General features: G+C 43.2%; 1 protein-coding gene across 1 annotated transcript in view; it reads left to right on the top strand.

The window, feature by feature from the left end:
* Nucleotides 1-27,371, top strand: part of emid1 (EMI domain containing 1) — a 70,701-nt gene that overhangs the window by 6,097 nt on the left and 37,233 nt on the right. The window contains 1 exon segment of the mRNA XM_079251460.1: nucleotides 747-850. Coding sequence (XP_079107586.1) covers nucleotides 747-850 — 104 coding nt within the window.

Below are 27,371 nucleotides of genomic sequence, written 5' to 3'. Positions count from 1 at the left end.
AAAAGAAACCTCACTAATTTCACCTTCTCATCAATGATTTGAAGTTTGAGATAAGTTCTGCTGATGGTATCAGACTGAAATAACATATTTATGTCTTCTTTAATCAGCTGCCCTGTAATGTATTTCATTAACTGTGAAGATAAAAACAAACTCACTGGCTCCCAGACATTGTTATAGCAGATGCTTTTGGCTGGCAGTGAGTTAAATAATTTTCCTATATCACAAAATGTTGTAAAATGTGTGAAACATTTGATATGTGATGCATATTCTGCTAGATGTGCTGTAGACTGATGAGAATAGTCCAAAAATGAAGGTGGGGCTGTTTTACAAGAAAACTTTATACATTTTTTTGTTTAAAAAAAATGTAGATATGGTGATGTCATTTATTTAGAGCACTGAGTTTGGTCATCTTCAAAAGCTTTGAACATACCGGGTGCAGGTTGCCAGCCAGTCACAGACTCTACACAGAGATGACCAGCCACTGACTGAAACATTCATTGCCCGGTGCGGTTCTTGAATGCAAAGCACCATCTTCTTCATTATGAACGTGCTTCTTTTGTCTCTTTTCAAGACAATTTTAACCACTTTTGGCAGTAATAAAATACCCATTCTGATTAATATTTTTTAATGAATGAATGAATGAAAGAATGAATACATGAAAAAAAAAAAACTGTTTCCTTCTCTAAGTTAGAATGTAGGAAACACTATGTTGCATGTGATGGCTTCTGATTTTGTGAATTTTTCAGCTACAAGACAGTGGTCAGACCTTCGTACAAAGTGGTGTACCGCACTATTACCTCTCTAGAGTGGAAATGCTGTCCAGGATTCAGCGGCACTGCCTGTGAAGAAGGTAAGTCAACACAGAAGACATTTTTAGACATGTGTACATACTGATAGAACAACAGCTGGGAGAAATGAAAAACAGTCAGTGTTTGGGATGGCACTACCATTCAACATTTAGACTGAAATGGTTTAAAGAAATCAGTTTCTGTTTTTTTTTTTTCTCTTTTCACCTTTAAATATTGTCTTTTCTCATCCTGCCAACTCTCTATTCAGTATTCTCGTCTTCAAGCTCACTTCCTTGTCACCATTCGGTTGTTCGCATTGCTGCCTCATAGCTTGGACACACTGCTTTCCAACGTGCTTGCACAAGTCATACTTTAAAACAGGAGCGATTTCCATTAGGCTTACATAAGGCAGCTTCTGTCCTCTAAATGAAGTTAAGAAATAAGATCCCTTGGCTTCTCCTGTGTGAGTCAGATACCACCACTTTATTAATCACTTTTAACGTCAATTCCAAAACTAAATGTACCACGTAAGGGTTTATTCTTTTCTATGATTTTTCAGTATTATGATCCAGCTGGAACAAAGTCTTCCTCTTCATAAAGTGCCATGCTAGCACTTCTGTTTTTGACTACAGTAGCTGCCCACCAAGCACACACACACACACACACACACACACACACACACAGCATATAATGACTTCCTCTGGCACTAGTCCTCAGGTCTCTGCAGTCTGTGGAGAAGGGTGGAGTGTCTGTTTATGTCATGACCCAGAGCTTGAATGGGTGTAACATAAATTGTCAAGCTGTGTAACACAAAGGACAATAAATGTTTACAGTGGTAAATGTGGTTACTTTTTTGTGGTGCTGAAGCGGGCTATATAACTTTTTTTTTATGCTCCCACTCTAAGGTGAGGTAAGAACAACTCTTGGGTGATCTCTTGGCCTGTTGCAGAGTGATTCTGAATAGGGAAACATTCCCACTTTCTGGCGGAAACTGTAAAAATGTCTGACTATCCCCCCTGTTTTAAATTGACCCTCTCTCAAATAAAACACAGAACATGGCTGACAGAAATTGCAGAATTTACTTAACAAAAGAAGGAGAGGAACATAAAATGAAACTGGGAGGAAATTATCCAATTAAGCTGTTGCCAGAGGAGATTCCCCTCTAGTTGTCATGACAGCAGGGGGCTGTCAAACCAGCAGGGATGCTGGGATTAGCCACTTATCTGAGCGTCGTTCCGGGTGGCTTAGATCACAGGCACATCTGAGTGGAAGTGACAGGCTTCATTCACAGGACTTTACTCTTCGGCACCATGGATGCTATCCAGGACTGCTGGTGCTTTATTCTGCTCCTACCATGTGAGCAGAACATCTTGCCAGCGCGGAACCTGATACCCAACCACAGTCTGCACTTTAAGGAGAAATAAAACTATGCCACCACATTGGCAAAACTGGAGTCTGGATCACGGCAAAATCTGTTGCTGCAGTGTTGCCAAGAGAAATTAAAGCTGCACTTACAGTTCATTGTAGTTCATCCCACACACAAGTATTAGTTCTATTTAGTATTAATTAATCTCTGTACATTTCTTTGTTTGCAGATGATAATGCACTTGATATTGAGTTTTTCTGAAAGAACAAGGCTTGCTAACGTACTGTCTAAAAGAACAAAAACTACTAATGCATTTTCTAAAATCCATTGTCCAGGTGAGACATTAAAAACAAGTAGTTCCCAGGATATGTACATCTCTAAAGACCTCTCGTGGAGTTCTAGTTTTCATAATATGCCTTTTCTCCCATCATTGCTTTTCTTCTGTTTGTCTGTTTCTCACAGACTGTGGAAATTTTAAATGATCCGCTCATTTACTCAGCCTTTCAGCTGTACCACTCTTTCACCCGGCCACCCCAAAAAGCCTCCGGCCATGTCTGGCTCCCAAAGACAGCCTGCATTACAGCAGAGCTCAACAACATTCAAAGCAACGAGTATCTGGGGTTGCTTTAAGGTTTAAAAGAAGAAAGGAAGTGTGTTATAATTTACAAGTACTGTCACTGATATAATTGAATGTAGAAGAGAAGATTATTTTTCTCCGTTGAAACTTTGTTCTCTCCTCTTTGTCTGTCTGTCGGGGAACATATGTAACCGAGCAGTAAAGATAACATATCCATGTTTAAACTTTGGATTATTTGCCTTAAAAGACCTGCACTACAGTGCACAGATAGATTAGAATGGCCAGAGATCACCCGATGCTGTCATCCAGATATAAGAAAGCTTCGAAGGACTTTTGGCCGATCACATTCAGAGTGAGAGTTCCAAAAGCAAAATATTACATCACACCAATACTAATAAACAAACCTACTCAGTCATAGTGCAAAAGTACGACAACACTACATGAGACAGGCACTTTTCAGTTTTACTCACTAGCTCTTTCTTCTTTACTCCAACCTCTGGACTTGGCTTGAATTCCAAGCCAGTGGTGTAATTACTGGATCCTAATTGTTTTCTATGAGGTTTGGGAGATATTGTCTTACTTTTGGACCTGGAACACAATGGTCTTTATCACTGATTGAGCGAGAGTAAAAAAAGACGGGGTCTAAGTATTTGCAGATGGGAGCTCTTTCATAGCCTGCCAGAAACAGGGATTTAATGTATGCCTAGTTGGCTCTGGTATTCCAAGTAAGTAAATGCTTGTTTTCAGTTGGGACATCTTAAATTATGCTACATCAGACACAAATATCCAAATTGTACCTCATTTAGAGGCAATTTTGTGATGGGAATATCAAATTTATCCCTTAAAAGCAACATTATTATATTAAAGCTGGCTGCTGAAGACTCATAGAGGTTAACTGACGTATAGTACAGCAGTGAAAGCGACCGCACACTCAGCAGTCACATTACCTGTAAAATTTCTTAGGAATTTTAGAGTTTTTTAAATCTTATTTGCTATTTATGGCACACTTTTAGAAGTGTGAAGGCAATACTATGAGACAGCCGCTGATATGCGGTTCTTTATGTGGTTTATTGAGGAAGAAGCTTAAAAGAAGTATGGTTGCAGCTTATCGCAGGAGGAGGCCATCATGCAGAAAACATATAGATGAATGTAGTCTTGAATTAGCACGGCTGTCAAAGCTCTGCATGGGTGAGTAGAGTGGTGTGGGGGGTTCAGATCTAGGCGTATCTCGCAGCTAAGCAGAGGCTGTGGTTTTTGGGGTACAATTATGGTATGGCTGGGAGGCAGAAGCACGCTGTCTGTAATAAGCCGGAGAAATGTAATCTGTGTTTTCACAGCTCAGCGCGGCTTATCTCAGGCCTACACACTAAACCTCGTGATTTAAACATCAGTCGGCTGCAGCTTGCTATTAGTAAGGAAAGAGTGGGAGTGTGTGGACGCAGGTTTACAGTATTTGTCTGCCAGAGTCAATGTGTGGGTGGGAGAACGAGGTATTGAGGATTTATACAGTGAGGGATGCAGCTGTTCGCTGTGATTAGTTGCTTTAATGGCAGCAGCCTTTAGTAGCTGTGAGTGGAGGGACTACACCCTGAGGTCAAAAGAGAGAGGGCTGAGCAAGGAAAGGTGACCTCCACTCCCACTCCTGTCAGACCACACATAGCTACGCTGTCAAAACTTAAAAACAAAACAAAAACCTAGCCACTTTTTCATGTAATCCTCTTTTCTTATGTACATTCCTGTTTGCTTGCATTTGCGGGCGTTGTGTACTTAATGCTATTCTATTTTGCTCCAGTTCATTCATAAAAAAAAAAAAAAAGATCAGATTTTGCTGCACTCACACCCACATTCAATATTATCTCCACACTCAGGAGACAGCGTCTATGACGGTGCATCAATTGCTTTTATGGCAGGTTGAAGCCAGAAAAGACCCTGCGGCTGATATTCATGGTTATGGAAATAGCCAACACATAAGCACCGAGCCTAAATTGGAAGCAGCTGAAGTTACGGCAAACTGGCTTAGAGCCCCAGATGAGATTAGACATGGGAGCGTCCAGGCCTCTCAGCCCTTGCTCCTCGGCTCTTGGGAATTGTCATGATGGTCATTAATTACCGAACAACAGCACTGAAAACATCAACCAGCCAAACCCTAAATATAACTAAAGCAAACAGAGAAGGAATTCTCTTTTTCTCTCCTTCTGTCCTGCTCTCTTTCCATACCAACATCTGTTTTATAAAAACATTTATTGTATTTGCATGAGGTTTGCAAAAATACCTAAATTATGTTTCATCGCGGAAATTGTTTCTGAATTGTAATACTGACCAATAATTATGATACTATTACCATTGCATCATTTGAAATGTTCCATGTTAACCAGATACAGAACACACACTGTATGGAAAAATGATTTCAGGCTGTGAGATTATACTGATGGAGTCAAAACAATAGTAACTTAAACTTCCTCAAGCCTTAAGACTTTTATTTCATATTTTGTCCTCCTTATGTTTTTGAGCCAGGAACAAAGGGATGCATACAAGATAATTGAAAGGAATAATAAATTACATTTATTATTCTATTTCTTTTGTCTGCACCTGTCTTGATAACTATCTTCTTCTTTGCTGGGCCACATGTATTCTTAAAGGGAAAATAAATCCCAGTTAACTCCAAGAAATGCAGATGCAAGGTACTTTCTGTGGCCCTTTTTAAAGTTTCATACACACTTAGCCTTGAATCTGAGTTAAGTTTTATGTGTTTGGCTCCTGGACTGGAAATGTCTCTTCAGCTTGCTGATTTATTTATTATTTCCCAAGAATTTCCCCTGGAGTACATTGAAAACTGCTTTTCCTGCAGTCAGAGAGAAATAAAGCGGGCAGAGTCAGCAGTGCAAGAAAAATTTAAAGGATGAAAATAGACACACAGACACCCACAAATACACAAACATGCAGGTCATGGCAGCTGAAGTATTCTTCTGTCCCCAATAAAGTCAAGGTATTTCCCCTCACCCTGTAGTTTAAGTGGACTGGCATGCCGACTGAGTGACACACAAGCAGACGGGCACTTAACAGCCCAGCAGAGATGAGCAGAGAAAGCACAGACGCTCCCTTTCTGGCGGACTAAGTGACCTGGAGACAAAGCTTTTATACCATATAATGATACAGAAAAACCTCTCAAAAGAAAAAGAGAAGAATTCAACCCTTTTATAATCCACTTCACAAGCAAAGGTGTGGGTCACCCTCCATTATCTCATCTCTGATCCACTCAGCAACTGATGTCATTAAAGCTGCATTAACCCATCTGCTCCCTCCCATATCACCATCTCTCAACTTGTAGGTTCGGAGTGGCATGATGTTGGTACCGCATAACACAGCACTACTGTTCTCAGGTAGACTGAGCAGGTAATGAAACATATTTGACGTTTTGACATCAGTGCTGACACAATAGCAGCATTGATGTAGCAGGCTGGCTTGGGTTCCTTACAGCTGATGAGTTCAGTGGACCCAGCTGCAGCCTGCAGTCCTCTGCAAGTTTGTAATCTATTAAAATGATGGATGTTTCAGATTACAGTATGTAGACTAATATATCATTAGTCCTGCCACCAAAATGAATCATTCTTGCTTAAATCTACCTTCTTCAAGTTTCTAAAGATGCCCCAATGCCCAATTTAATTGTCAGCTGTAACCATCATTTATACCTTGACTTTTTTCCCAATAAGATTAATAAAATGACCAAATTGTATGTATTTTGGTGGAATAATCATAGCCTGTGTTTCATGACTTTTGACATAACCTGAACCAGATTATGATTTATTAAGAAAGAAAAGTATTTTCTCTTTATCCATCTATTATCTATACCTAATTTTTCCAATGCAGGGTCTGTTGGAGGGGACTTGAGCCTTTCCCAGGTGCTAACAGACGAGGGTCATTGACAGGTAGTGGTCCATCGCAGGGCCAGCGAAGTGAGATGACCTCTTGCGCTCACACCCTCTCCTAGAGAAAAATGTTAAAATACTAATTAAGCAAACCATAACATGAATGTGGCACTCTCTTACTGGTAAAACTTCCTTTTAAAGAAATTTAGATTTTGAATTGACTAATTTGTCAAAAAGAAAGAAAAAGCAGCTTAAAATTGAGTTTTCTTTATCGTCACCCTCTCGTGGCTCATGGAATTTTTTTCAAGGCTTTCTAAAAACAAAAAAAAAACAAACTCAGACACAAGAAATTATTCTTGTTTTTTTGTAAAAACTTGAAAAAAATGACAGTCTATTATCTTAAGATGGTTACACTATGCTTTTGAGTGTAGCTGAGCACTTATTTCAATCTAAAAGTTTCAAATGAAGTTTATTTATGACTCAATTACCAAGTTTTCACAGTTTATTTAACTGCAAACAGCCAAATAATTGATCTATACTTCCACATAAATTTATTCTTTAACATCGTTCAGTTGTATGGGTGTCTGTAAGTACAGTTATGTATCCCACTTATTACTGTTACAATCTCTGCTCAGTGATTTCCACATCACAAACAGAAAGATATAATAAAAACATGAGAATAACCCATGCCACATCACTCTGTGGTTTTATTCACCGCCCAGTAGTCCTGGTGATATCGCTGCTCAGTTGTCACTGTTTTAAGTTAATAAACATACACAACACCACATAAGAGAAGATCCAGTGTTGTGGCTTGGTGGGTGGGGATTTTATGAACCAAAACTGTAAACTTTATCCATTCCAACATACACTAAAGCCCAAATAGACCACCACATCACAGCTATCTTGTTGTGGTGACATCATTTATGACCTCTTGCCGTCAAACCATTCTGGGTTTAGCCTCCGCTTTCTAGCCACTATGCACATAATTCTGGTCAAACCTGTACAATTGAACAGTGCCCCTGTCTGACTTTTAGGCTGTGTTGCATATATTTCCATATGCTCATGTGGTTGACTCTGTGATGACCTGGGAGGAGAGGAGAGGTGCTGATGGTCATGATTAGTCCTGCACTGATGACGAGAAGGGAGAGTAGGTTTTGGATGAACTGCACCAGCAGTTGGTCTGATTGGAGACATGCCTGGTTGGCTTTTAGGGCTCCAACCTGACAGAGGAGCTGGATTTTCTTTAAGGAGCCAAATATCTTAGTAACAGAAAAATGACCTCACATGACTGGCAAGGAAAGGAAATAGAGAATAAAGCTTAACCTGTACACAGCTGCTAAAGTTTTTAAACATTTCCTTTTGGTGCATTCCTTTTGGTTAGATAGGATAGATAGGAGTGAATGGGAACAAAATGAAGTGAGCATTGGAGTGGTCTCCAGTAAAGGTCCAGCCAGCAAGGACTCAAATCAGGGACTCATGGTTGATCCCATGTGGACACATGTAGGCCTGTTGCAATGAGCAATAAGTCAATTAATCGCACCATAAGAAAAAGTGCACGCAAAAAGTTTACCAGACGCAATCATTTTCATTTGTCTTTCTTTTCTGCCGCGTTTGTTTTAAGACAATAACCACGTTGCTAAAACTCCAGGAGAAATCCTGATCTGTTTTTCCAGACTTGGGACTGGATGAGTCTAGTCTACAAATTGAGCTAAATGTTCTTTAAAAATAAAAGAAGGTTGATCTTTAAAATGGTGTATTTGCATTAACATGGCATTATTGTTATCTTAGTTGAAAATGGTTTAAAAATGACAACAATAATCGCTCAGCAGCAATATTATCGTCTATTGCAGTCATTTCTGACACAATTAATTGCATAACAAAATTTGTTAACGTGACAGACCTAGACACATGACATATGCACTAAAAGTCAAATAGTTGTACAAAGAGTTGTTTCAAATTATGTTATGATCCAGACTGAGGCAAACTCAAAACTGAGGAATATGTCAATACTAAAAAAATGTTAACTGCACCCCCAGTTTCCTTATCTTCCTCAAACTCATCTCTTGAGCTCCACTCTGTTTGAATACCTCAGAAGACCTTTTTCTTTATGTTTCTTAATTATGTTTTATTCTTTCAGAGCACAATGAAAAGGCTCTGTATATAAAAACATGCCATTTAAAAGAACAATAGTTCAGTCTTAAAGCCAATTCAAAGTTTCAATGTCGGCTCAAGCAGAAGGCCTGTGTGATGGGAATTTCTTTATTTCTTTTTTTTTTTTTTTTATTATTTTATTTTATTTTATTTTTTTATTTTTTTATTTTTTTATCTCAAGCAGAAGGCCTGTGTGATGGGAATTTCATAATCCGCACTAGTAAACAGGGTCCCTTTGCAGCTGACTGTGGGCAGTCTTTGACCCCATGGGCTTAGTGTGCTGACCACATGTGGATCTTGATCAATCTCCATTCAGAGAAAAACAAAAACTCAAACAAAGAAGACAAGGAGCGTATGAGCAACTTAATCTTTTGGACACTGTTTTATTATTTAGTCAATGGCCTTTTTTTTATGCAATCGATATCTTAGACTTTATTTTTAACATGCGTGGTAATTCATATTTTGAAGTTAAAAGGTTAAGAAGGAATGAAAGCCTCAGATAAAACCCAGGAAACAGGAAATAAAGTTCTTTGTGTGACTCTTTTCAGGGTTTTTTTTTATTTTGTTTATTGGTTATTGTATTTTATAGTCAAGCTGCAAAGCTACTTTGGTAGTTTTTGTAAATTATTATGACTTTCAGGAGTTTTCTGCTTTGTAACAAGCTGCTCTTTGACTTTCTGGTTTCACAACAATGTGACAATCATACCATCAGCAGAAATCATTCAGCTACAAGATGATTTTTTGTTCTTTAGGAAGTATTTGACTGAGGTGCATTGAGCTGTCCTGTATAGTAAAAATTAAGATAACGGTTGTCTGGTGCTCAAAACAGCAATACTAAGACCTAACATCATATGCGATGGATTAGGAGTGACTACGAGTTTAAGATCAACTTGTTTTGAGAGGTTTTTTTTTCTACACTCATAGACCACATGAGATAAGCATCACTTCAGTAACAGAATCCTGGAGGAGCTTTGCTGTCTTATATTGTGTGACTTTAAAGACATGGACAAAATTGTTGGCACCAAGCAGCAACCTTTGTGAAGCCTTTGTAGAACGGCCGAAACTTGCAGTTCTCCCCTCATCTACGAGGGACTGGATGCAAAAGTGAGTCAATCACTATAGACTTGCATGTTAAGAAAAACAACTTCACAGCAGAAATAAATATGTTTACAGTCTGATTCAAAGAACACTTTTAAGTTTGATAGGTCAGGTTTACCTCATGACAACTACAAGGGGAGTGAATCTTTTGTAAGTCATCCGTTTAAAAGTAATTTAATCGAGAAATTCAGCATAACTGAGGGTGTTTCCTTTTGATTGACCCGATATTCAGCTGCAAGAAGGCAGAAAGTAGCCCAATCAAGATTTTTAGCTTGCTACAGCGCAGCTTAGCTTTAGGTCGCCAACCTCCATAAGCTGGTTAGCTCCAGCTACAGGCAGGTCAGAATTTGATGTCAATCATCCACACTCACAGTCCCCCTCTCAGCTCAATATCTTTGATCATTTTTTTCCCCAGAAGCGACAGTACACGTGACACAGCCAAGGCTCGGTTTGTTTCGGCAAGGGTGGAGACGTACCATATGGCTGCTAGAGGTCATGCGGGAAAAATAAGTCAGGTGGCTTCTTGAGCTGTGTTAAAGGTTTGCAGAGTAAAGCCTCCTGTGAAGATGATAGTGTTGAGGAGGATTAAACCTAGGCTTACTTCATAGGAAATGGCTTGGGCTACGGCTCGGAGGGCCCCAATTAGGGCGTATTTTGAGTTTGAGGCTCATCCGGCGCCTATAATAGTATAAACTGCTAGGCTGGATAGGGCCAAGATGAAGAGGATCCCAAGGGTTATGTCTGCGAGGGGGAATGGTAGGGGGATTGGGGTTCAAAGTACAAGTGCCAGGGTTAGAGCTAGTGTAGGGGCAAGAAGGAAAAGGATTGGGGAGGAGGCAGATGGCCGTACTGGCTCTTTGATGAATAGTTTCAGGCCATCTGCGATAGGTTGGAGAAGGCCGTAGGGGCCAACGACATTCGGGCCTTTCCGCAGTTGTATATAGCCTAAGACCTTGCGTTCAACGAGGGTGAGGAGAGCAACTGACAGTAGGACAAATACAATTAGAATGAGGGGATTAATAATGTAGAGTATAAGGGCTGAAATCATAGTTAAGGAGAGGATTTGAACCTCTGTTGAAAGGGCTTAGGTCTTTTGCAATGGCCGGGCTCTGCCACCTTAACATGCCGTTATCTTAGGCTGGAGAATATGTCCTTTTGCCTGTTTTAGTTGTTTTCATCAGGTGAGGAAGAGGCGTACCTGTGGCATGGGCCTCCTCTCTTCGGTCCTTTCGTACTAGGAGAGATCACTGTATAGATAGAAACTGACCTGGATTGCTCCGGTCTGAACTCAGATCACGTAGGACTATTAGTCGTTGAACAAACGAACCCTTAAAAGCGGCTGCACCTTTAGGATGTCCTGATCCAACATCGAGGTCGTAAACCCTCTTGTCGATATGGGCTCTAAAAGAGGATTGCGCTGTTATCCCTAGGGTAACTCGGTCCGTTGATCGGCATTGCCGGATCTTAAGGTCAGAGATTCTGTTACTTAGAGCTGTGGCTCTTAGTTGTAAGAGGGGTACTCTCATTCCACATGGGGGTTTTGTGTTTCCCCGCGGTCGCCCCAACCAAAGACATTAAAACGGGGGGTTGGTGGTTTGTTCCTTTATTTTGGGGGTATTAACATGGGCCGTCTTGTCGTCTAAAGCTCCATAGGGTCTTCTCGTCTTATATGAATATCCCCGCTTCTGCACGGGGAGATCAATTTCATTGACGGGGGGAAGGAGACAGTTAAGCCCTCGTTATGCCATTCATACAGGTCTCCATTTAAAAGACAAGTGATTGCGCTACCTTCGCACGGTCAAAATACCGCGGCCGTTAAACATTCTAGTCACAGGGCAGGCGGGACCTCTTATACTTATTTATGCAAGAGGCGATGTTTTTGGTAAACAGGCGGGGCTTGAGTGATTTGCCGAGTTCCTTCTTCTCCTTTTAGTCTTTCCATATTAGCACACCAGTGTGGGATTAACGGTTGTTTGCAGGCGGTTTTCTTGTGCTCTCTTTTTGGCCTGGTGCCCTCTTTTTTTGGGGCCGTTTAATGTCCGGTGGGGGTTCGTTCCGGGGTACACTTGTGCAAGGGAGAGTCTGTACTCTCTAGTTACTCATACTAGCATAATCGCCCCCATATGTAAATATGGGGTGACCTAATAATGTTAGTGGAGTCGGATTAAATTGTCGGGATTTTAGGGTTTGGGTGAATATTTGAGCTTTAACGCTTTCTGGAAGGGTGGCTGCTTCTAGGCCCACCAAAATATCTTGCCTTTGTTGAGTTTGATCCTTATCCATCTAAGGAAAGTTGTATACTGTTTCAAAAGGGCTGTACCCCTTTTGACTAACTTTCTAAACTTCTTTAGTGTCTCAGTTAAGGAGGTCTTTATGTGAGGAAAGAAGTTAAGAGGCTGAACTTCTATTCATTTCTTAGGTAACCAGCTATAACAAGGTTCGGTAGGTCTGTCACCTCTACTCGAAGCTCTCCCCACTCTTTTGCCACAGAGACGGGTAGGCCCTTTTATTAGGCTGTCTTGGAGTAGCTCACCTGGTTTCGGGGTATCGAACTAAAATGCTTTTTGCTCGAAGGGCACTAGCTAGAACATGATGCAAAAGGTACGAGGAGTAGTCTCTGCTTTTTTGTGCTTTACTGAATTGTTTCATTTCTTTTTCAGCTTTCCCTTGCGGTACTTTCTTTATTGCGCCTAGTTCTTTTTCTGTCGCCCATACTAGAGGGGAAAAATGATTTAATTAAAGGTTTAACTGTATTAGGGGGTATAGATATAGTTTGGTTGGATTTTTGGGGGAGGGCTAGCTGTTAGGCTTCAGGGCGACCCGGTTTGCACGGGTGACTTCTCGGTGTAAGGGAGACGCTATATCTGTGCTTAGCTAAACCCTGAGTTTATCCAAGTGCACCTTCCGGTACACTTACCATGTTACGACTTGCCTCCCCTTTACCGAGAATGATTTTTTATGTATTGTCTGAATATGGCTCGGGGAGAGTGACGGGCGGTGTGTACGCGCTTCAGGGCCAGTTTCAGCAAAACACTCTATTTTTTGCTTACTGCTAAATCCTCCTTCTAATGATTTTTCATCTCATTATCCGTGTGTTCTGATATAGAAAATGTAGCCCATTTCTTCCCCTCTCATATGCTACACCTCGACCTGACGTTTTGAGTATTACTGATTGCGCTTACTGTTAGCCCTTCACAGGGTAAGCTGACGACGGCGGTATATAGGCTGAAAAGAACAAGAGAGGGTGAGGTTTAACGGGGATTATCGGTTCTAGAACAGGCTCCTCTAGGTGGGTTTGAAGCACCGCCAAGTCCTTTGGGTTTTAAGCTATTGCTCGTAGTTCCCTGGCGAACAGTGGTTGTACTTTACTGTCAAAGTTTATGGCTGAGCATAGTGGGGTATCTAATCCCAGTTTGTCCCTCAGCTTTCGTGGGGTCAGAAATGTTAAAGCTACTTTCGTGAATGGGCTTACTGTTCTCGAGCACGTATAACAGTTCGAAGAGTGTTCGGCTTTAGTTTCAAAGTTATTCTTAACCACGCTTTACGCCGTGCTCTATCAACTTGGGCCTCTCGTATAACCGCGGTGGCTGGCACGAGTTTTACCGGCCCTCTTAACCGTAACTAAGTCAAGTTTGCACTTATGGCTTAATGTTTATCACTGCTGAGTTCCCTTGGGGGTGTGGCTAAGCAAGGTGTCATGGGCTAATAAGGATTGTGCCTGATACCTGCTCCTTGTCTTCGGGTGGAAGACGAGAGGGCATTCTCACGAGGGCGCGGATACTTGCATGTATAAGTTTAGTTAAAGCTGATAAAAGTCAGGACCAAGCCTTTGTGCTTACGGAACCATTCTAGGGTTCGTCTTAACATCTTCAGTGTCATGCTTTAGTTAAGCTACGCTAGCATTTGCATTATTGTAATATTATAAATAGATGAACTTTAGAACGGCTAATTACACAATCGAGACTTTCCTGTTTCCGGGGGGGTTTGCAGGAGTAATACTATCTCAGGAGTGTAGGGGGGTAGGGGGGTTTAACGCGCAAAAGCCGAGGGGTGTGATAAGGGAAATGTTAGGAGAAAAAATCAATCTTTATGCTCTTGATATCAGTTATGCAATTCGTCTATCAATATTTTAAAATAATTGGACTATCTGGTTGGTACCAAGGAAATGTTCAACCTTGTCAGCTATTCCCGTGTGCACTCTGAAATGCAAAGTGAAAGGAAAAAAAAAAAAAGAGAACCCCTTGCCCATTAGAGTGAACGCCCGGCATGCTGGGTAACGAGTCGTATGTATTCCACCATTAACTTATGCCAGCGTCAAGGAAAGAATGGGGAATAATTCAAGTAATGGCCCTGAAATAGGAACCAAATGCCAGGAATAGTTCACTAAGTGAAACCCCCACAATTTCTGTCCCTGACCTTACAAGGAGAGTATGCATTAAGAAATCAACTGATGGTGGTCTCTTACTACATTAAAATAGTGAGATTTGACGAGATTTTGAGTCCTGGTATATCTTGACATATGGATTTATGTGTTAGGTCTTAAATTTCGTTATTTTAAAATCAGTTTTTGTCTGCTTCAATTTTAGTCTATGTAAATCTTCGATTGACAAATATGTTTAATTTAATATTATGTTTTTCTTAAACTTGTATATATATGTCACATGTACTAAATCAATTAATGTATGTAGGACATAATATGTATGTTGTCATTAATAGTATGGTTGGATGATGGTATGGGGAATTCCATATATGTACTAATGGCGGTGCTCGGCAAAGAATAGTTTAATTTAGAATTCTAGCCCTGGGAGCTAGCGGTGGGGGTTAGAATCCTTCTTCTTTGAAGCAATAGGAAGGACTTTAACCTTCGGCCTCCGGCTTACAAGACCGGCGCTCTGGACATTGAGCTACTAGTGCAGTGTCATTTGAGTAGTTTATTTTCGATTCATCCTATAACTGGGGAGAGGAAGAGAAAGAGGGAGAAGTACAGAAAAGATGCGACTTGTCCGATAATGATGAAGGGGTGTTCGACTGGCATACCTCCAATTCAAGTAAGAATAATTACGTCTGCTACTAGAAGTCAGAATAAGAATTGTGTAAAGGGGCGGAAGGTGAGACCTCGTTGTTTGGAGGTGTGGAGGAGGGGTACGACTATCAGGATCAGAATAGAGGCGAGAAGGGCGAGCACTCCTCCAAGCTTGTTAGGGATTGAACGAAGAATGGCGTAGGCGAAGAGGAAATACCATTCAGGTTTAATGTGTGGCGGGGTGACTAGTGGGTTTGCAGGGATAAAGTTGTCAGGATCTCCAAGGAGGTTAGGGGAAAAAAGAGCTAGGGCAATAAGAGCAAATAGTAGGGCTGCGAAGCCTAGGAGGTCTTTATAAGAGAAGTAGGGGTGGAACGAGATTTTATCCGTGTCGGAGTTTAGGCCCGTTGGGTTATTGGAGCCTGTCTCGTGAAGGAAAATTAGGTGAACTATTGTGGTGGCAGCAATAATGAAAGGGAGGAGGAAGTGGAAGCAAAGAATCGTGTTAGGGTGGCGTTGTCTACTGAAAAGCCCCCTCAGATTCATTGGACTAGGGAGTTTCCGATATAGGGGATAGCGGAGAGAAGGTTTGTGATTACAGTGGCGCCTCAGAAGGATATTTGGCCTCAAGGGAGGACATAGCCTACGAAAGCGGTTGCTATAACTAATAGGAGAAGAATGACTCCTACATTTCATGTTTCTTTATATAGGTAAGAGCCATAGTAAAGTCCTCGGCCGATGTGAATGTAGATACAAATAAAGAAGAAGGAGGCCCCGTTTGCATGCAAGTTACGGATAAGTCAGCCGTAGTTTACGTCACGACAGATGTGGGCGACGGAGGAGAAGGCAGTGGCAATGTCAGATGTGTAGTGTATTGCGAGGAATAATCCTGTAAGGATTTGGGCACCTAGGCAGAGTCCTAGTAGAGAGCCGAAGTTTCATCAAACAGAAATGTTAGCGGGAGCGGGGAGATCAACTAGTGCGTCGTTGGCAATTTTTAGTAGGGGGTGTGTTTTTCGGAGGTTGGCCATTAAGAAGTTCTTGTAGTTGAATTACAACGGTGGTTTTTCAAGTCGCTAGTCCTGGTTAAAACCCTGGTGAGAATTATGGTGTATATTATGTATTTGTTATTGTTTAGTTTAGTAGTAGGGCTGGCAGCTGTTGCTTCGAATCCTTCCCCGTATTTTGCGGCTTTAGGGCTGGTGGTGGTTGCTGGAATGGGGTGTGGTGTATTAGCAGGGCATGGCGGGTCTTTTTTGTCGTTGGTTTTATTTTTGATTTATTTGGGGGGGGATGCTAGTAGTATTTGCATACTCAGCGGCGTTAGCTGCTGAGCCTTATCCCGAGGGTTGGGGAAGCTGGCGAGTGTATGGGGTAATATTGCTTTACTTGCTAGGGGTTGTGGTCATGTCTGGGATGTTTTGGGGGGGCTGGTACAAGGAATCATGGGTGCCCGTTGATGAGGCAGATGAAGTAGGAGTATTTCGAGGTGATATTGGTGGGGTTGCTTTGATGTATTCTCATGGGGGAGGGTTATTAATTTTGGCGGCGTGGGTTCTATTATTAACTTTATTTGTGGTGTTAGAATTAACTCGGGGTTCAAGCCGAGGGGCTTTACGAGCTATCTAGATAAATAAATAGAAGGGTGGTTAATGCAGTTGTGAGGAAGAATAGGGAGAGGTAGGTTTTAATTAAACCTCGTTGGATGTTGCTGGTTATAATTACGAGGGGGGTGTTGAGGGAAACAACAGCTTTGGGTCCTGTTTTTTCTAGTCAAGTTTGGTCTACTGTTTGAGAGGCAATGGTTTGGCCAAGTAGAAGGGCGATGTTGGGGTAGAAGCGGTGGACTAGTGCAGGAAAAAATCCGAGCATGTTTGAGAAATGGTGGTATGGGAGATTAGGGGTGATTTTGAATTGTTTGTTAGTTAGAGAAGCAAGTTCGAGTGCGAGCAGGATGCCGACGATTGTTACAGTCAGTGCAGCTAGTTTAAGGGGAAGAGGCATTGATATTACGGGGGTTTTTACTGGGAGAATATTGGATGTAATTAGAAGGCCTGCGACGATACTTCCTCAAGCTAGTCGTTTAATAGGATTAATAACCATTGGGTTATTTTCGTTGATAGGGGAGAAAGAGTTAAATCGGGGGTATCCTATAGATACAAAAAAGACTACGCGTAGGCTATAAATAGCTGTGAATGAAGTTGCGATAAGGGTTAGGACAAGGGCTCAGGCGTTAAGATAGGATGTGTTTAGGGCTTCAATGATTGCGTCTTTTGAGAAGAAGCCTGCGAGGAAGGGGGTGCCTGTTAGGGCAAGACTCCCGACTGTGAGGCAAGAGGAAGTGAAAGGGGTCAGGTGTTGTAGACCTCCTATTTTTCGAATATCTTGTTCATCGTTGAGGCTGTGGATGATTGAGCCGGAGCAGAGGAATAATATTGCTTTAAAGAAAGCGTGTGTACAGATATGCAGGAAGGCGAGTTGCGGTTGGTTTAGGCCGATGGTGACTATTATAAGGCCTAGTTGACTTGAGGTGGAGAATGCAACGATCTTTTTAATGTCGTTTTGGGTAAGTGCGCATGTTGCGGTAAATAAGGTGGTAATAGCTCCAAGGCAGAGGCAGGTTGTGAGAGCAGTAGAGTTGCCTTCTGTGAGGGGGCTTAAGCGAATAAGCAGAAAGATTCCCGCAACTACTATTGTGCTGGAGTGCAGTAGGGCAGAGACCGGTGTTGGGCCCTCTATGGCGGAGGGAAGCCAGGGGTGAAGGCCGAACTGGGCGGACTTACCTGTGGCAGCTAGAATGAGTCCTAGGAGGGGGAAGGTAAGGTCCAGGTCTTTGGTGTTAGCAAAAATTTGTTGAAGCTCCCATGAGTTAAGTTTAGTGGCGATTCATGCTATTGCGAAGATGAGGCCAATGTCCCCAATTCGGTTATAAAGGACGGCTTGGAGGGCTGCGGTGTTGGCGTCGGCTCGTCCGTATCATCAGCTGATTAGGAGGAAGGACATGATGCCGACTCCCTCTCACCCAATAAAAAGTTTAAATAAATTGTTGGCAGTCACTAGGATAATTATGGCAATTAAAAAGGTGAGCAGGTATTTAAAGAAGCGGTTTATTAGTGGGTCTATGTGCATGTATCAGGATGCGAATTCGAGAATGGATCAGGTTACGTATAAGGCAATGGGGTAAAGATGACGGAGTAAAAGTCGAATTTTAGGCTAATGTTGATATCAAAAGTTAAGGTGTTAGTTCAACCCCAGGTTGTGGTGATAACTTCGGCCCCTTGATTTAAAAAAAGGAATAAGGGGAGGAGGCTAACAAAAAAGGCTAGTTTTACTGCTGTTTTTACTTGATTGAGGGCTCAGTCAGGGGTTTTAGGGTAGGGGGAGAGTGTCGAGAGAAGGGGGGTAAGGAGCAGGAAAAAAATTAGTACAAGGCTGGAGGTCATGAAAATAGGGGCGTAGTGCATAGCTACTACTTGGATTTGCACCAAGAGTTTTTGGTTCCTAAGACCAACGGATGAGCTGTTATCCTTTAGAAGCAAGGCGAGGGAACCTCGGAATTTAACCGAGGGGACAAGGATTAGCAGTCATTGTTGCTGTCAAGCCTCTCTCGGCAAACAAGAGGATTTTAACCTCTATCTCTAGAATCACAATCTAATGTCTTTAATTAGACTATATCAGCACATTACTCACCCTCAGATAAGTTCGGGCTTAAGGACTAGTAAGAGGAGCGGGACTAGGTGGAGAAGCATGAGGAGATGTTCGCGTGAGTGGTTAGGCTCTAGTGCGATGATGTGGGTGGGGACAGGGCCCCGTTGAGTCATTAAGAATATGTAAAGGGAATAGCCTGCTGTAATTAATGTTCCTAGACCGGTTAAGATAATGGTAGGGTAGGATCAGTTAAATAAAGAGGTGATGATTATAAGTTCGCCTATTAGATTTGGGAGAGGAGGAAGTGCAAGGTTTGCAAGGCTAGCGATAAACCATCAGGCGGTTATTAAGGGGAGGACTATTTGTAACCCACGGGCTAGAAGCATTGTTCGACTGTGGGTTCGCTCATAATTGGTGTTGGCTAGGCAAAAAAGGGCAGAAGATGTAAGGCCATGGGCAATTATAAGAATAAGGGCACCGGCGAGCCCTCAGGGGGTTTGGATCAGAACTCCAGCTGCGACTAAGCCCATGTGGCTGACGGAGGAGTAGGCAATTAGAGATTTTAAGTCTGTTTGACGGAGACAGATGGATCCGGTTATAATTACTCCTCATAGTGCCAGGACGATAAAGGGGAAGCTGAGTTCTTTGGTTAGGGGTTCTAGCATTGCTATTATTCGAATTATCCCATAGCCGCCCAGTTTTAGAAGAACTGCTGCCAGAATTATTGAGCCTGCGATGGGGGCTTCTACGTGGGCTTTTGGAAGTCAGAGGTGGGCCCCATAGAGGGGCATTTTGACTAGAAAGGCTAATAGGCAGCCCGCCCACCATAGCTTGTCTGTATAAGTTGAAAGGCCTATTGGAGGGGTAAATTGGAGGGTTAATAAAGACAGGGTGCCTGTTGTGTTTTGGAGAAGGAGAAGAGCTACAAGAAGGGGGAGGGACCCTGCTAGGGTGTAAAAAAGGAAATACGTGCCGGCGTTGAGTCGCTCGGTTTGGTTGCCTCATTGTGTGATGATAAAAAGTGTTGGGACAAGGGTTGCTTCAAATATTACGTAAAAGAGGATTAGTTCTGTGGCTCCGAAGGCTATAATTAAAAAGATTTGAAGGGAAATTATAAGGGAAATGTATGTTCATTGACGATTTTCTGGTTCTATGCGGGTGTGGTTTTGGCTAGCTAAAATTATGAGGGGTAGCAGCCAGCAGGTTAGGACGAGAAGAGGGGCTGACAGATGGTCTACTGCTAGATAGGGGCCAAGCAATGTTCATCCGGTTTCCGCGGGTGTTTTAAATCAGCTAAAGCTGGCCACTGCAATGATTAGGCTGTGAAGGAGAGCTGTGGACCATAAGCGGGCGGAGGGGGTAAATCAAATTGTTGGAAGAAGCATGATGGTGGGGATAAGAATTTTTAGCATTGTAGAAGGTTTAGGTTTTTAAGGCGATCGGATCCGTGGGTACGAGCAGTGGCGACCATGAGCGCGAGGCCAGCGCTGGCCTCACATGCAGAAAAGGCTAGTAGGATCATAGGGGCGGTTGAAAAGTTTGTGGAATCAAGTTGTAGGGTCCAAAGGGCTAGGCCAATAAACAAGGACAGCATCATTCCCTCTAGGCATAGCAGGGCAGAGAGCAGGTGTGTTCGATGGAACGCCAGGCCTGCTAGTCCTAGAATAAATATTGAGGAGAAAACAAAGTGGACAGGGGTCATTAGGCAGTTATGGACTTAAACCACAGGTTTTTGAGCCGAAATCAAATGTTTTTATTAAACTAACTGTCTATTCTGCTCATTCTAGTCCGCCTTGCGTTCATTCATAGGCCAGGCCGAGGGTTAAGAGTGCGAGGACCAGGGAGGCCCACATGAAAGTGAGAAGCGGGGTGGAGAGTTGGTCTGCTCAGGGAAGAGGGAGAAGGAGGGCGATTTCTAGGTCAAAGAGGAGGAATAAGATGGCAACTAGGAAGAATCGGAGGGAGAAGGGCAGACGGGCGGACCCTAAAGGATCGAAGCCGCATTCGTATGGGGAAAGTTTTTGGGAGTCTGGTGTAATTTGTGGAAGTCAGAAAGAGATGAGTATTAAGATGAGAGAAAGAATTACGGAGATGGCGATTATAGTGGTGAGAAGGTTCATTACCTTTCCTTGGATTTTAACCAAGACTAAGTGATTGGAAGTCACGGGTACTGGAATTAATACTAGAAAGGTTAGGAGCCTCATCAGTAGATGGAGATATACAGGAAAAGTCAAACAACATCGACAAAATGTCAGTATCATGCGGCAGCTTCAAAGCCGAAATGGTGTTCTGAGGTGAAGTGATACTGAGCTTGACGGAGTAGGCAAATAGCTAGGAAGGTGGAGCCGATGATGACGTGAAGGCCATGGAAACCAGTTGCAACAAAGAATGTAGAGCCGTAGGCCCCGTCTGCGATAGTAAAGGGTGCTTCGTAGTATTCTATCGCTTGGAGGAATGTGAAGTAGAAGCCAAGAAGGATGGTTAAGGTCAGGGATTGAATAGCCTGTTTTCGCTGTCCTTCTATAATGCTGTGATGGGCTCAGGTTACTGTTACACCGGAGGCCAGAAGGACTGCTGTGTTTAGGAGGGGAACTTCAAACGGGTCTAAGGCTGTAATGCCGGCAGGGGGTCAGCAGCCGCCTAGTTCAGGGGTGGGAGCCAGGCTGGAGTGGTAGAAGGCTCAAAAGAATCCTAGAAAGAAGAAAACTTCTGAGGTAATGAAGAGGATTATTCCGTAACGAAGCCCTTTTTGTACAGGAGGGGTGTGGTGCCCTTGAAATGTGCCTTCTCGTACAATATCCCGTCATCACTGATAAATTGTTAAAAGGAGAAGAATTACACCGAGAGTTATAAGGGTTGTAGAGTGAAAGTGTATTCAGATTGCTAGGCCGGATGTTATTAGAAGTGCGGCAATTGCCCCTGTGAGGGGTCAGGGGCTGGGGTCTACTATATGATATGCGTGTGCTTGATGAGCCATTAAACGTTTTCTTGTAAGTACAGGCTAAGAAGAAGGACAAATACGTATGCTTGAATTATTGCTACAGCTACTTCGAGGATGGTGAGAAGTAAAAGAACGGTAAAAGTTACGACAGCAACAACTGGTATTAAAGGAAGAAGGACAAAGGCAGCGGTTGCAATGAGCTGGATAAGTAAATGGCCTGCTGTTAAGTTTGCTGTTAGTCGAACTCCTAGGGCAAGGGGGCGAATAAACAGGCTAATGGTTTTGATGATGATTAAGACAGGAATTAAGGGTACTGGGGTACCTTCTGGTAGTAAGTGGCCGAGAGCATGGGTAGGTTGGTTACGCATACCAATAATAACTGTGGCTAGTCAGAGGGGGAAGGCAAGTGCTATATTCAGGGAGAGTTGTGTAGTTGGTGTGTATGTGTAGGGTAGAAGGCCTAACATATTTAGGGTAATAAGGAAGAGCATAAGACCTGTTAAAAGGGCTGCTCATTTATGACCGGCGGCATTGATAGGCTGAAAGATTTGTTTGGTGAATTGGCTAACAAATAGGGCTTGAAGGGTGACAAGACGGTTGGTTAGTCAGCGGGTTTGGGGATTTGGGAATAGGAGTCATGGGAGAGAGAGTGCTAAAGCAATGAGAGGGATTCCTAAAAATGTAGGGCTTATAAATTGGTCGAAGAAGTTTATCGAGCTAGTCAGCGTCAGGGTTCGGTTTTTGGAATTTCTAGAGTTTTTGTTGATAGGTCTTTTGGGTATGTATATGATACAACTTTGGATGGGTGGAGGGCGATAAAGAGTAGTCAAGCGTAGGCAAGGGTCTTTAATCAGGGAAGGGGGTTTAGTTGTGGCATGCCGTTAGGGGTGGTTAGGAGCCACCATTCTTTAGCTTAAAAGGCTAACGCTTTTCCTAGTTTAGCTTCCCAACGAGGCGTCTTCAAGCATAAGGGAGGATCAGTTTTCAAAGTGTTCTAGGGGAACGGCCTCAACGACGATTGGCATAAAGCTGTGGTTTGCGCCACAAATTTCAGAACATTGACCGTAGTAAACTCCCGAGTGAGAGGTAATGAATGTAGTTTGATTTAGACGGCCGGGGATTGCATCCATTTTTACCCCGAGGCTTGGGACTGCCCAGGAGTGAAGGACATCTTCCGCGGAGACTAGGACTCGAACTGGGGATTCTACGGGGATAACCATGCGGTGATCTGCTTCGAGGAGGCGAAATTGGCCAGGGGTTAGGTCTTCAGTTGGGATTATGTATGAGTCGAATCCCAGGTCTTCATAGTCTGTATATTCATAGCTTCAATATCACTGATGTCCTATAGCTTTAATTGTTAGGTGGGGGTCATTAATTTCGTCCATTAGGTAAAGAATTCGTAGGGAGGGGAGGGCGATGAGTACTAGCACAATTGCTGGTAGGATAGTTCAAATAATCTCGATTTCTTGGGAATCTAGAATTAATTTATTGGTGAGCTTAGCTGAAATCATAGCTACAATAATATAAAGTACTAAGGTGCTGATGAGGAAAATGATCATTAAGGCGTGGTCGTGAAAGTGGAGAAGTTCTTCTATTACTGGTGAAGCTGCATCTTGGAATCCTAGTTGGGAGGGGTATGCCATATTTTGAGGTCCGCGGGAGTTTAACCCACAATTTTGCCTTGACAAAGCAATGTTATAAGTTTTAACTAGGGCCTCATTAAAGAAAGTGACAGAGTGGTTATGTGACTGGCTTGAAACCAGCTTATGGGGGTTCAATTCCTCCCTTTCTCGTACTCCAGTAGGCTAGGCTTGTTGGATTTGGACAAATGCAGGTTCTTCAAAGGTGTGATAAGGGGGAGGGCAGCCGTGTAGTCATTCAACGTTGGTTGCAGTAAGCTCAACTGAGAGGACTTCTCGTTTTGCAGCGAAAGCCTCTCAAATAATGAACAAGAACATGATGACAGCAATTAGGGAGATTAGGGAGCCAATGGATGAAACTGTGTTTCACAGGGTGTAGGCGTCTGGGTAGTCGGAGTAGCGTCGGGGCATTCCTGCTAATCCTAGGAAATGTTGAGGGAAGAATGTCAGATTGACACCAACGAATATTACCCCAAAATGAATTTTTGTTCAAGTATTGTGAAGGGTGTAGCCTGAAAATAGCGGGAATCAGTGTACAAATGCAGCAATAATGGCGAATACTGCTCCCATAGATAGGACATAATGGAAGTGGGCGACTACGTAGTAAGTGTCATGAAGAACGATGTCTAGGGAGGAGTTTGCTAAGACAATCCCTGTCAAGCCTCCTACTGTAAAGAGGAAAATAAAACCGAGGGCTCAAAGGAGGGGAGTTTCTCATTTGATGGCTCCTCCGTGCAGAGTCGCTAGTCAGCTGAAGACTTTTACCCCGTAGGGATTGCAATAATTATTGTAGCGGATGTAAAGTATGCTCGAGTATCGACGTCTATCCCTACGGTGAACATTTGGTGGGCTCATACAATGAAGCCTAGAAGGCCAATGGCCATCATGGCTCATACCATTCCTATATAGCCAAAAGGTTCTTTTTTGCCTGAGTAATAGGCAATGATATGGGAGACCATCCCGAACCCGGGAAGGATTAGGATGTAAACCTCTGGATGCCCGAAGAATCAGAACAGATGTTGATATAAAATAGGATCGCCTCCTCCTGAGGGGTCAAAAAAGGTGGTGTTAAGGTTTCGATCTGTTAGAAGCATGGTGATGCCAGCGGCTAAAACAGGAAGGGACAAGAGGAGAAGAACAGCTGTAATCAGGACGGCTCAGACAAAAAGAGGAGTCTGGTATTGGGAAATTGCAGGAGGTTTTATGTTAATAATTGTTGTAATAAAGTTAATGGCCCCAAGGATAGATGAGATCCCTGCTAGGTGGAGTGAAAAAATAGTCAAATCGACGGATGCTCCTGCGTGGGCTAAGTTCCCAGACAGAGGGGGGTAGACTGTTCAACCTGTTCCGGCCCCTGCCTCGACACCTGATGAGGCTAAAAGGAGAAGAAAGGAGGGAGGGAGAAGTCAGAAGCTTATGTTGTTCATTCGAGGAAAGGCCATGTCGGGAGCCCCAATCATAAGGGGAATTAATCAGTTCCCGAAACCACCAATCATGATTGGCATTACTATAAAGAAGATTATTACAAAGGCATGTGCTGTAACGATAACATTATAAATCTGGTCATCACCTAAGAGTGAGCCAGGTTGGCTTAGTTCCGCTCGGATTAGGAGGCTTAGGGCTGTGCCGACTATTCCGGCCCAGGCACCAAACACTATATAAAGGGTGCCGATATCTTTATGGTTAGTAGAGAAGAATCATCGTGTGATTGCCACAGGTAAGATGGCTGAGCTTAAGCGGTGGATTGTAGACCCATAGACAGAGGTTAAAGCCCTCTTCTTATCAAGTCCTGGGGTGTTACACGTTAGATTGCAAATCTAAAGAAGCAGGCTAAACCCTGCCGGGGCTTTCCCCGCCTATTTTGTGGAAGCTAGGCGGGGAAAGTCTAGATGGATGCTCGCTGGTTTGAGCGCTTAGCTGTTAACTAAGAGTTTGTAGGATCGAGGCCTGCCTGTCTAGAGAGGCTTTAGCTTAATTAAAGTGTCTGCTTTGCATGCAGAAGATGTGGGTTAGTGTCCCGTAAGTCTTAGCAGAAACTGGAAGATTTTCACTTCCGCTTAAGGCTTTGAAGGCCCTTGGTCTGAATATGCTATCCTAAGTTTCTTAAAGCATGAGAAGGGTTGTGATGCCTGGGACAACAGGAAGGAGGCAGATTGTCATAGAAGTTGTGATGGCGAGGGGGAGGGTTATTTGGCTTGTTTGGAGACGTCATGGGGTTATTCCGATAATATTGTTTGGGGATATTGTTAGTGCTATGGCGTATGAGAGGCGAAGGTAGAAGTAGAGGCTCAGTAGTGCGGACAGAGCTGCTAGTGTTGCTGCAAGGGGTAGGTCTTGTTTTGTTAATTCTTGTAAAATGAGTCATTTTGGCATAAATCCTGTTAAGGGGGGTAGGCCCGCTAAGGAGAGGAGAATAAGGGGGGCAAGGGAGGTGAGTATGGGGGCTTTTGTTCATGAGGAAGCAAGTATATTAATGGTAAGAGCTTTATTAAGTTTGAATGTAAGGAATGCTGAAAATGTTATGACAAGGTAGGTGATAAGTGCTAGAATAGTGAGGTTGGGGCAAAAATGTAGGATTAGTATTATCCAACCAAGGTGGGCAATTGAGGAGTAGGCAAGGATTTTTCGAAGTTGTGTTTGATTCAAGCCGCCCCACCCTCCAACGAGGATCGAAAGCATTCCTAAAGCAATAAGGGTTGTTCCATTGGTGGGGGGAAGCTGGAGGAGAATGGCGAAAGGGGCGAGTTTTTGTCAGGTAGAGAGGATGAGGCCTGTGGTTAAGTCGAGGCCCTGAAGCACTTCGGGGAGTCAGGCGTGGAGGGGGGCAAGGCCAATTTTGAGTGCTAGAGCAAGAGTTATGATTGTTGCGGACAAGGGGTGGTGTATCTGCTGAATATCCCATTGGCCTGTTAGGTATGCGTTTGTAGTTGCAGTAAAAAGTAGTATGGCTGCGGCGGCAGCTTGTGTTAAGAAGTATTTAGTGGCTGCTTCAACTGCACGGGGGTGGTGTTGATGCATTATTAGTGGGATAATTGCGAGAGTGTTTATTTCAAGGCCTATTCATGCGAGGAGTCAATGTGAACTCGTAAAGGTAATCATGGTTCCAAGGCCTAGTTCAAAAAGCAGAACGAATAGGATATAAGGGCTCATTAGCAAAGGAAGGACTTTAACCAACATGTTTGGGGCATGAGCCCAAGAGCTTAAATTAGCTGACCTTACTAGGAAGTAGTGTAGTGGAAGCACTAAGAGTTTTGATCTCTTCAGGTAGGGTTCGAACCCCTTCTTTCTAAAATGTATGAGGAGCTGGAGGGGTTTTAACCCTCATGATTTACCCTATCAAAGTAACCCTTTAGTTCAGGCACGGCTCCTTGGGTTATATTTGTGGAGGAAGCCCTGCGAATGCAATTGGGAGGGCCAGGTGTCAAATAACCAGGGCGAGGGTTAAAGGAAGGAAGTTTTTTCAGATAAGATGTATCAGTTGGTCGTATCGAAACCGTGGGTATGACGCTCGGACTCAGAGGAAAACTACGGAAAGGAGTGCGGCTTTAATTATTAGGGTAGTTGAGGTGATTTCGGGATAATTATGCAGAAGAGGAGACCCTAAGAAGAGGATAGCAGAAAGGGTGTTTATGTGTGGGGGGTCTTCTCATTCAGATATCTACACACCTGCAAATGCAACAATTTCTCCTTTTCTGGGTCACTTTTGTAGTTACAAAAAAGACACCCAACCAAGGGTGCCCAAATAATGCATGCATCTCTGTACAGATCAGCACACAGACTGAGGCTTGTTCATTATGAAGTACTAAAGACCATCTCAGCATGATGTGGCACTTGCTTTGTGTTCACATGGAGATTCACATATGATTGTGATCACTTCTGGGGGATACAGTGATGTGCATATTGTCCGGGTAGTGTTGCCTGGGCCCGGTATTTAAGGTTGTGGCAGTGGTGGTGTGACTGATGAGGTAATGTGAGGGCTCAGAGCCAGAGAGGCCCAATGGGGTGATCTCATTAACAACAGGACGTACCTCTGAACCTCTAAACCCAGGCCCTCATTCTGTCCGCTCCACCTACCTCTGGGACTCATCCAGGGGGGCTTTTAACAGCACCGCTGTTTTCATTGGACCTTGGCCACGAGCAGAGCCGATGGCTCTCCTTCCTCAACCTCATTCAGAATCACGAGTACAGTCCAGATAGGGTGTCTGTGTGTTTCTGCTTCCTCAGTTGTTTATGGCCCTCTCAATCACTCATCCTGAGTTCACAGTTAAGGCCT

Source organism: Telmatherina bonti, assembly GCF_933228915.1.
Source record: "Telmatherina bonti genome assembly, chromosome: 13".
Classification (NCBI taxonomy): Eukaryota; Metazoa; Chordata; class Actinopteri; order Atheriniformes; family Telmatherinidae; genus Telmatherina; species Telmatherina bonti.
This window is presented reverse-complemented; position numbering and strand designations above follow the sequence as displayed.